Raw genomic sequence first — 11,498 nt, 5'->3', positions numbered from 1 at the left:
TGTTATTAGCAAGGCATGCACCTTCCCCAGGCCTAAATGCTCTTTCCTCAGGCATCTAACTAGTTTTTACCCATACTTCTTCAGTTCTCAGGCTGAGTATCATCCTACTGGAGTCTTTCCTTGACTCAAACAGCAATCTCTACCCTAACCGTGCAGAACAATGTTGTTTTTGTTTTTCTTATTAGCATTCATCAATATGTAGATGGATGATGCAATTGAATTGCTCACTGTCTCCGATCCACAGATAGAAGGATTTTTGTTTCCCTGGGACCAGATCTAGCAGAGAATAAACATTTGTCAGCATATAAATTGATGATGTAATTGCTTACTGCCCCTGATATATTAGCACTAAGGTTCTAGTATAGTCTGCTTGCACTTCATAAATTCTGAGGATCTACCAATTGGGACAGATGGCAGTCCTATTCTTTCAAGGGAATTGAGGAACCAAAAGCCAGTGCTCAGTGAGAGACAACATTGCTGATGAAGAAATACAAAAGGTGGACGGAAAGTGCCTACAGTATTCAAGACCCGTGTTCTGTTTTTCATTCAGGACCAATCTTATCCCTGTCCTTGGCATACCAACAATACTAATAAAAGAAAAGAAAAGAAAAAAAAAACTCGAGGAAAATTAAATTGAGCAGAGTTTATTTTAGCAAAGAATGGTGAACAAGTCAGGCAAAAGGAGAAAAGAGAGCACCATCCAGCAACATAGGCAGTCAATATATACAGGACACCTCCCTCAAAAAAAAAAAAAAAGTGCCATTTTAGAAAAGGCTTCACAGGGTATAGCTCCAATTGTGCCTTTTCAGAGGGAACCATGGTACAATGAATCTTCTATATAGACATAGTCTAATCAATTGATTGCCTGTGATTGGATCAGCCTGATAGGCTTGTTATACACTGAGTTAGGACGCAGTCTTCATGTAGGAATTCAAAATACTGGGAACAGTCTGCAGGCAAATTTAGTTTAACATCACATGTATGTGTAAAGATTTGCCTGAAAGTACTGACAAAGGTTACCTTTCAGTATTGAATACAGGCAGGGAAATGAGAAACTAGAAACTTAAAATGTTAACTTTATACACTTTTTACTGTAAATATTCTTCTAATCTGCATGAATTCCTTTTTTGTGTGAGACAGTGTCTTATGGAGCCCCAAGTAGCCTGGAACTCACTGTGTAGACCAGGTTGGCCTCAAACTCACAGAGATCTTCCTGGCTCTGCCTCCTGAATGCTGGAATTAAAGCAGTGTGCTACCATGCCTGTTCATGACTCTTAGATTGAAAAAGAACTATTATAACAATTTATTTATTTATTTATTTGTTTGTTTATTTTTGTCTTTTTGAGACAGGGTCTCCTTGTAGCCCCAGCTGACCTGGAACTCACTATGTAGACCAGGCTGGCCTTGAACACACAAAGATCCGCCTGCCTCTGCCTCCCAAGTGCTGGGATTAAAGGCTTGCACCACCACGCCCGGCCTATAATAATTTTTAAATCCCCAAATACTAATACATGCATTTCTCAGTTATTTGCTGAAAAGCCTGGGGACTAGTGACAGCACGTGAGCATGCGTAGTGGCACAGGGTCCCCGAAGCAACCTCGTTCTCCTTCTAAAAAAAGGCGGGAACTAGCCGAAAGACCGGGGAGGGATGGGACGCGCGGATCTGCACGTCACGCCCACCGCGGCCGGTGATTGGCTACTGTCCTCTGCTCGTGGCGCAAACCTCGTGCCTCATTCGCTGTCAGTCTCCCAGCATCCCGCCCCTCCCCGCCCCGCCAGTGGCTGCCGACGTGGGTCTGCCGGCTGCGGGAGGTTAGCTGTGAGTGGCTGTGGAGCGGGCGGCGGGCATGGGTGGCCTGCGGCTGCTGGCGGTAGCCCTCACGTGCTGCTGGTGGCCGCAGGGCAGCCAGGCCAAGACCCTGCGGGGCAGCTTCAGTAGCGCCGCGGCCCGCAACGCTCAGGGCCAGAGCATCGGCCACTTCGAGTTCCACGGTAGGTCCGGGCCGGGCGGAGGGATGGAGGCGCGCGGGAGGCCCGCGGCCACTGTCTCCGCCCCGGGGTCGGGTTGGCTGGGGCCGCGGCGCTGCCCTCCCCGCCACGTCGGCCCCGGCCTCACCTGCATTTCAGCGTCACCGCCGTCCGGTGCCTTCATCGCCGCGTGAAGGGCCAGCCCCACTGTTGCTGCTGCCCGGGCCGCTGCTTAATGTACCTGAAAGCCGGTTTCCGGCTCCCCAAGCGTCCCCACACAAACACATGACCGCTCGCCTGCGTCTCCAGATCCTTTCCCCCAAGCACCGTTTGCCGGCTGCCCACTCGGCCTGATCACGTACTTAAAGACTTCCTGTAGTTTACTTGTGAATGTAAGCCCAAGAATGTAGATTTCCTGTTTGTAAAACCGATTAGATAACCTTGGAGCGGAGTTGGGATCTAAACTATTGCCACAACGGTTCGGTTACCAGGCTACGGGTGCAGTAGATTTACAATGGGCCCAGAGTTCAGTTGGTGGATCCGTGTAAGTGTATAGTGTACCGCAAATTTCGTAATTGATCATTTTTATGACCTATCTGAAGAAGCTATGTTTGATTCGTACTTCCTGGTGTCTCTCAGAAAAATCGATACTCTCTAGCTGATGAATTTGCAATTCATTCTGTTAATTTTGCCTCACTTGAGTGTTTTTCTTGGCACTCATTTTGGCTCGTATTGCGTTTCAAATGACTTATCTTGATGAAGTTAGGACTTCGGCTTATGTAATCTTGAGTTGTGTTAGATTTAACTATGGATGTCAGTATATCAACCTAAAAGGGCGCTTAATAGTGAGAAGCTAATCTGGTGTGAGGAAGAAATAAAGGGCCTGGGAAATTGTAGATTTCATGGTATTAAAAGAAGCAGCTGGTTTTAAAAAACTAAACCGGGAGTTTTTACAGTATCTGAGCAAAAACACTCCAGTTTTCCAAAATGTGAAATACCTGGATGAAGAAAGAAGAGACTCTTCATTAATAAAGTTTTATTGTAGTTTGGTTACGTTTCATTTTCTTAACTCATTGTAACGGTACTTTGAGAATGGACAGTGATAATGATGTCACTGTGATAGATGGCAGTCTGAACCGTGCTTGGTAAATCAAAAATAATGCTGTTCACAACTGACAGACAACCCTGGTCCTGATTGCTTTGTATACGTGGAGGAGAAGCATGTGCTAAATCAAGGTTATCAAATGCCCCAGATAATGCCTTTTGATTCAAGGAAATGTTATATATCAGGGGAATTATGCATGCTAATTTGAGTAAATCTTATAACAGATTGGAGAAAGGTTTTCCAACTGTATTTTTTCTCTTTTTGTTATTATACACATAATTCTCATAATCATAGTTATTACCAGTTTTCAGTTCATTCCAATTGATTATAGTAAAATTATCTGAAACAGTGAAGTAGAACTCAAGACAATTTAAAGTTATAGTGAACTTCAGGGTCACTTGATAATTTATGTGTAACCAATTTATGTAAGAGATATTCTTTATGCTGTACATATTAACTATTTAAAATGTATAACCAAAACTAATTCTAATAACAAAATTTATGAACCAAAAGAATAGTAGATGGTAAAATGTGAAATGAAAGGCAGCCTCCTGGTTTAGCTCTTCATCCCAGAGTCCCCTACTATTTTTTGCTGAGTTTGGGGTTTTTTGTTTTGTTTTGAGAAAGGGTCTCGCTGTGTAGCTCTGGCTAGATTGGAATTTGCTATGCAGACCATGCTGGCCTTGAACTCAAGAGATCTTCCTGCCTCTGCCTCCTGAGAGCTAGGATTAAAGATGTGCACCACCACACCCTACAACCATGTCTGTACTGGATCTTAACTCTAGTTCTGTGTGCAGTCAAGCTATTATTCATCTGGTATTTTCTTAACTTCTTTTGTAAAAGTCATGACTGTAAAGCTTTGTTTCGGATGTAAAATAGGCGCCCCCAAATACATGTTTTTAAACTTTCTTGTATTATTTATGCTTATTTTCACATTAAAATGTTATTAAGTACTAATTGCCATAGTATTTTCTACATAGTATTTTGAAAAAAACAGACACATTAGCAAGACATCTTTCTAGTTTATGAACAAATAAGACGTGGAGTGATTGGAAAACAAGGCATAAATTCTGTTAAAATGAATATCCCACTATTGCAGATCTTGCTGTTTATTTAGTGAACCATTAACACTTACCAGTGGAATTATATAGATACACTATATTCATTTTGATGGGTAGAAGTGTTGACTTGGCCTACTGTCAGTTCTCTGCAGGACCAAACTAGTTGATGTTTTTTGTTTAATTTCAAGGTGACCATGCCCTTCTGTGTGTCAGAATCAACAACATAGCAGTAGCTCTTGGCAAAGAAGCTAAACTCTACCTATTCCAAGCCCAGGAATGGCTAAAACTGCAGGAGAGCAGTCCTGGCTATAGTTGTAGTGAAAAATTATCCAGAGCTCAGTTGACAAGTGAGTATATGACTTTTACTCTGGCTATTAGATAAGATTTTTTTCCCCTTTAATGTTGAAGTATAGTATTGCATAATACATATATGCATATGTAAGATGTTTCATGATTGTTTATATGTTACTGATATTTTGGTCGTTACATTTTCAACTGAATTTTTAAAAAGCTATAAACTTTTCCTTGTTCAAAAGATAGAATACCTTTCCCTATTTTATCATTTTTTTTAAAAAATTAAATATCCAGATAGTTTTAAAGGAGTCTATTGATTTATACTCTTTACAGTGTGTGTAGTCCATGATAATATGACAGATACATTTTTATCTGGTTGCATTGTGGAAAGATAACATTGGTTGATAGACATTATCTACCAGCCCTGAACTAAACACTAAACATGAGTTATTTCAGTTAATTGCACAACTTAGCCAAAGTGATGCCTTTTTATAACATGACATTGAAACATGAGACTTAATCATATGATGGTAGAATGTCACTTTTGAAATGCCAGTACCACCTCATTTGTAAACTTTGGGGTTTGCCTCAGGAGAGGTTCTATTTTCTTAACATGGAAGCTTGAATCCTCACTTTCATCCTTTTTTTTTAAATCAACAGTGCAGTAGGATACTAGCCATTCAGTGAGTACGTAGTGAGTAGAATGTGGGAATGAATTACATGTGCTAGTCTGCCCATTAGATCCCTTGAAGTTAATTGGTTGTAGGAGACATGGTTGAAGCACCCATGAAAATAATGGGAATTATCCTCTTCCCTTTCCCCCATATTATTCATAAACTCATCCACATGTAGGATTATGATAGTGTCTTTTCTTAGCCTAGCCAGATAATGAACTGCCATTTCTAAGCAGTTTTAACAGCTGCCTGCTTCCCTGTAAGGTAGCCAGGGCAAGGATAAAATAGAAGTTCCCTATTCCTTGCTGTTCATTGTAGAGGCCTGTTATCTGAGCTGTGAGACGACATTGATAGTATGCTGAGGAGATGTGAATGGTTAACGTCAGGTATCAAAGAAAATAGGCATGTAGTTGTGTACTTCAACCCTAAATTTCAGAACTTATCTGGAAATTAGTAGAAATCTCTATTTCCCTCCTATACCAATTTGCTCATCTCTGCATTCCATATATGTATTAAAGTTCTCATCCTTGGCCTTTAGTTCTTAAACTGTTCAAACTGAGTTCTCTGTCTTCCCCATCCCTGTGTGGTCCTTTTCTAGTGGTGCTTGTTTTAGGAATTGGCCCCTCTTTCAGTCTAGTAAGCCTGCCAGAAGCCAGTGTCTTCTAACACTCCTCTCTTAGACCTCTCTACCCACTTTGGTCCTGAGGTTTTACTTCTAAAGGTCTCTTGAATTCACCTTTCTTTCTTCTTACCCCTGCCATGTTATGCTATGTTGCATTGTCTTGTCTGTTACTGCAATACCATCTCCTTGGCCACCATAGCTGCAATGGTCCTACTTCTGTTAGCACAGAGATCTGTTTTATGCTACCTTTACTTTCTTACCACACCTTTAAAATATTTGAGTGTTTTCCTCCTGCTTTTAGGACACAAACAGACTTCCTCACCTCATCAGCAGGACCGTCAAGACCAGGTTGCTGTGTACTTCTCCATCATTCCCTCCCTTTGTTTTGTTTGCAGTGTCCTGTTTCAGTACTCCTCTGAGCCTTTGCACAGGCTTTTCAGTTTCTGTTCCCTCAACCCTTTCCTCCCATGTGTATATAGCCTCTTGCTTTCCTGCATAGTTTTTATAATTGCCACATAATGTTTTAGTTTTTCAAAGCTCAATCAATAAGAGTAGTATTATGGAAAGCCCTTTTGGTCTACCCATTCCTTCATTCACTGAGCACTTGCATGTTTGTGTGTATTATTCTAAGCACTACTAATATATCAGTAACCAAATACAGATATCCTCTCAGTCCTTAAGGTTATGGTAACAGGAATGAATCAGATCAATGTAAATAAATATAAAATTAGGGCTGGAGAGATGGCTCAGTGGTTAACAGTGATTAGTGTTCTTGCAGAGGACCTGAATTTAGTTCTCAGCACCCATGTTGAGTGGCTCACAACTTCCTGTAACTCCAGCTCTAGGGAATCTTATGCCTCCTGGCCTCCACAGGTACTTGCACTCATGTGCATGTACTCACACAGAGACACCCATGCACATAATTAAAAATCTTTTTTCTTAACTTTATGAAATTGCAAATGGAGTAAGTACAACAAATACTTTTTACATGATATACTGTGAAAATTATGGTTTATGAGACCTGAGTGCCTAGTTAAGTATGTGCTAAGTATTTGTAGGGTGAGCAGTCGTAGAGCCTAGTACTTAGGTAGCAGGAAGGGCAGAGTTAGTAGTTGTTTGACTTTTCATATGACACTACAGAGACATTCTTTCTCCAATAAAAGTTGATCAGATGGCTTAAAGCCTTGGGCTAGAGGAATATCAGTTTGTTTTCTAATACCAAATGGTTAATATTGTACCATATATTTGCAAAACCATCATTCAGAACTTCTGGTTCTGGTAATACAGGAATATATACGGGGAGACAGTACAGTACAAGCCTACTAAACTAGGAGTCACTGCTAGTGACTTGTAACAACCTATATGTATAACAAGCAAATTAAACTGCTTTTAGGTCCCTGTACACCCTAAAATGCTGCAATTGTATGATTGATATTTTTTTTTTGGTTTGGTTTGGTCTTTTTGAGACAGGATCTCCCTGTAGTAGAGCTGGCCTGGAATTTACTATGTAGACCAGGCTGGCCTTGAGCTCACAGAGATCCACCTGCCTCTGCCTCCCAGGAGAGTGCTGGTAAAGGCGTTGTGCCACCATGCCTGGCTGTGATGGCTTTTTTGAATGGAGGTATATACAGGATTATAACCTAATGAAATCTTTTGTTGATTTTTTGTTATTGTTCTGTTTCTCTTTCCCCTTCTTCCATGTTCTTTCAAGAGCAGGAGACTTGTTTAGAATTATGAAAGAACAAGAAATAAGAATTTTAGAGGAACAAAGATCGTTTTGTTAAATTAAGTACTGAAAAAAAACACTTATGTGCATTACATGGTTATTATATCATGTTATGTAAAACATTGTACATATTTTACATATATTTATGTTTATATTCATTTCATCACCTTTTTAAAAATCAAATCCTAGTCTTAGGTACATTGAAGCAAAAAAGCATATTCTTTATTTCCTGATACTGTAATAAGTATCACGTACTTAAAAAAAAATCCTTAGAAAAAGTACATTTTGGGGCTATAATATGACTTTTTAAGAAGTAACAGCCTTAGAGGCTGGAGAAATGGCTCAGCAGTTAAGACCACTGGCTACTCTTGCAGAGGACCTTGGTTCAATTCCCAGCACGTAGTGGCTAACAACTCTCTGAAGCTCCAGTTCCAGGGGAATCCGATGCCCTCTTCTGACCTCTGCGGGCATTGCATGACATGGGTGCACTTGTATATTAACAGGCAATACACTCATACAAAATAAAAATAATGAATAAAATATTTTTTAAAAAGCAGTACTATAACCTTAATAAACTGAGGGATTTTGCCCAGCCCTTATGAGAAACCTTAATTTTAAGATTTTTTGTTATATGTGTATGAGTGTTTATCTCCATATATAACAATGTACCATATGCGTGCAGTGCCCACAGAAGCCAGAAGAGGGCATAAGATTCCCTGGAACTGGAGTTACAGGCAGTTGTGAGCTGTCATGTGCGTGCTGAGAACTGAACCTGGCCCTCTGCCAGAGCAACAAATGCTTTTAACTGCTGAGCAAACTATCCAATCCCATAAGTTATTTTTAAGTCCTCCTTTGTCCTCTAATGTCATAACACATCAGATTTGTGTGTGATGGTGGTGTGGGAATTGAAACAACAGCCTTGTTGATGCTCAGCAAGTATCAAGTTTTACCCCCTGCCCAGACTTTGTTATTTAGTGTTATTTTTTTGAGACAGGGTCTCCTTGGCTGGTGTGGAACCCTGTGGTAGAGGCTGGCCTCAAACTCACATAAACTTGCCTCTGCCTCCCCTCTGTCTCTGCCTCCTGAGTGTAGATACTACCACATCCAGTTACTTTGTCCATTTTAATTAAAAGCAAGCAAATAAGACATTTAGAGGCACTGAAAATAAGTATAGATTTCTGTCTCAAAAAACTAACAGTGAGGGGCTGGAGAGATGGCTCAGTGGTTAAGAGCACTGACTGCTCTTACAGAGGACCTGGAGCGATTCCCAACACCCACATAGCAGCTATGAACCATCCTAACTCCAGTTCCAGAGGAATCTGAAGCCCTCTTCTGACCTCTGTGGCATTGCACAACACCGGTGCACTCACATACATGCACACAATACACTCATACACATAAAATAAAAATAATAAGTAAAATATTCAAAAAAGAAACCTAACAGTGAAAGCTGGGCATGGTGGCTCATGCCTTTAGCCCAGCACTTGGGAGGCAGAAGCAGGTGGATCTCTGTGAGTTCAAAGCCAGCCTTCTCTACATAGTGAGTTCCAGGCCTGGAAACCGTGTCTGAAAAAGAAAAAAAAAAAAACAACAACAAAAACTAACAATGAAAGCTCAATGGCTCACTGAGTCAAGCCTGACGACAGGAGTTCAATCCCCAGAACCCACGTGGTCAAAGGAGAGAACTGAGACTCCGTCAAGTTGCCCTCTGACCTCTGCACACACACTGTGGTGCCTGCATGTACACACATACACAGAAATAATATAAAAAAGAATTAATTTTTTTAAAACTAACAAATGCCAAGTCATTTATTGTCAGATTAAGTAGTGAAACACATTATTGCATATAGAACATTTTGATGCAGTCTTTTTCTATCTTTTGCATATGATTCCTTTTGTGTATTTGGAATACTTTAAAAATGATTGAAGATCCTAGTATTTACTCTGTATTTTGGTTGAGGTATTCCTTTTCATTTTATTATGATTGGAGAGTAAGCCACTCAACAATATTCTCGGCAACTCACGTTTTGTTAATGTTTGAGCTACTAATTACACCAGCATAGAACATGCATGCTGTGCTGTACTCTTTTGTCTCAAAAACAATAACAGTTTTGTCAAGAGACTTGCTTCCTGGGCTTGCTGAAAAAAAGACGGCAAGACAAAAACTAAATCCATTATCACTTTATGAGGCACAGTTTTGTTTCTGTTTGATATAAGCCCATATAACTTAAAAAGAAGCACCAAAAACTATATTACATGTAAAAATATGGTAAATTCTTGTATTACATTATCTGTGAGGAAAAAAAATCTAAACGATGAAACGGCAGCATAGTAGAGCCCTTATGTATTGAGATCCAGAATTACATAATTGTAAGTTTCACATTTGAACACATTTGAACAACCTCATTTCCGAGCCATTTATTAAACTCTTATTAAGGATCTTCAAGTATTTAATAGAAACTAAACTCTTAGCTACATTTTCCAGAAGCTAAATACTTTAAAAAGTTGTTGTAGTGAGCTGTCTTAACAGTAGCCAAAAAAGCAATGATGTGTTAATCAAATCCTCTTGCCAGTTTAATTGACAGTGAATGAAATTCTCAGTTGTAAAGTCCAAGTTCTCAGTTTGAATACTGACCAGACCCATTTGGGTTTCATTCATAAAGGGAGCCTGTTTGTCGCTTTCCTTCAACTTTATTAGGACAATTTTCTGATGTGCAGAAAAGATAACAAAGTGAACAGCATCTTCATATCCTCTACTATATTTAATATTTTGTTAAATTTTCTTTATATCTGTTGATTTGTGTTTTTAATTGGCCCATATGAAAATGGGCTGTAGGTATCATGAAGAGTTTACCTTCCATATTTTGCATACATCTTCATAGAGTAAGGGCATGAGTATATATAATCATAATGACATTACAGCTGAGGAAATGAGCAATAATGTCCTCTGAAGTTTATTCTACATATGCAGATTTTCCATTACCTCAAGAAGTGTCCTTATTAAATAATTTTTCATACACTTGGGAAAAAGAGCATTTAACATTGACATGTTCTGGAAATAATCTCAAGTGAAAATTAGACTCGTTTTATTTTTTAGCATTTTCCTCCCTGACACTAGGATTGAACCACAGCCATACATAATAAGCAAATACACTACCACTGAGCTATGTCCCTGGTTGACTTTTTGTTGTTGTTGTTTTGGAGGGATGGTGTGTTTGATGTATTGAGTGGTATATGTGTGTGGGTATATGTGTGTGTTATGTGGTTTTGCTGTATAGTTTGGTGTTGTGTACAGGTGTGTATGCATTGAGACCAGAGGAGGATGTCCGATTCCCTGCCTTATCACTCTGTCTTACTCCCTTGAGACAGGGTCTCTCACTGAACCTGGAGCTAGACTAGCGTGCAGCAAGCCCCAGGTTACAGGCAAACATGGCCATGCCCAAACTTTTTCCAGGGTAGAGGATTTAATTTCAGGCCCTCACGCAAATGTAGTGAGCACTCTTCTGCTGAGCCATTTCCTCAGTCTCCAGCATCTATTTACTTTTTAGTGTGTTTGCACAGGAAGACCTTGAACTCACTCTGTGTCCTAGAAGTGAACTTGTAAATCGTGCCTTGAACTTGTAATTCTTCTTCCTCAGTTTCCTGAGTAGGTGGGATTACAGTACTGAGATCTGGCTTGTTTTAAGAATACTTGGTATGAAATTTTCATATACTGTCTCATTTACTTTAACAACCCTGAGCTAACAAGACAGGTATCTCCATTTTATTATTAAAGAAGTAAATATGGAGAGATTGTGATTTATTTGCTGGTATGCAATGCTAAAATAATTTTTCTATTATTTTATGTGTTTGAAAGTATTGCCTGCATGTAGATAAGTGCACCCATGTCGTGCAATGCCTGCAGAGGTCAGAAGAGTCTGTCGGCTCCCCTGGGACTGGAGTTATGGACAGTTGTTAGCTGCCATCTTGGTGCTGGGATTCAAACCCCGGTCTTCTGCAAGAACAACCAGTGTTCTTAACCGCTGAGCTATCTCTCCAGCCCCCTATC

At 40.0% G+C, this 11,498-nt stretch overlaps 1 protein-coding gene across 3 annotated transcripts in view; it reads left to right on the top strand.

Annotated features, from left to right (window-relative positions):
- Positions 1-1,771: 1,771 nt before the first annotated feature.
- Gpr180 (G protein-coupled receptor 180) overlaps positions 1,772-11,498 on the top strand; it is a 30,104-nt gene continuing 20,377 nt past the window's right edge. For all 3 annotated transcript variants that reach the window (XR_001872306.2, XM_008826998.2, XM_029560574.1), the window contains exons 1-2: positions 1,772-1,992; positions 4,323-4,481. Coding sequence is in view for 2 of the 3 variants with exons in the window: in XM_008826998.2 (XP_008825220.1) it covers positions 1,848-1,992; positions 4,323-4,481 (304 nt within the window). In the remaining variant the exon portion in view is untranslated. The remainder of the gene's footprint in view (positions 1,993-4,322; positions 4,482-11,498) is intronic.

Source organism: Nannospalax galili, unplaced genomic scaffold, assembly GCF_000622305.1.
Source record: "Nannospalax galili isolate Female #2095 unplaced genomic scaffold, S.galili_v1.0 scaffold272, whole genome shotgun sequence".
Classification (NCBI taxonomy): domain Eukaryota; kingdom Metazoa; phylum Chordata; class Mammalia; order Rodentia; family Spalacidae; genus Nannospalax; species Nannospalax galili.
This window is presented reverse-complemented; position numbering and strand designations above follow the sequence as displayed.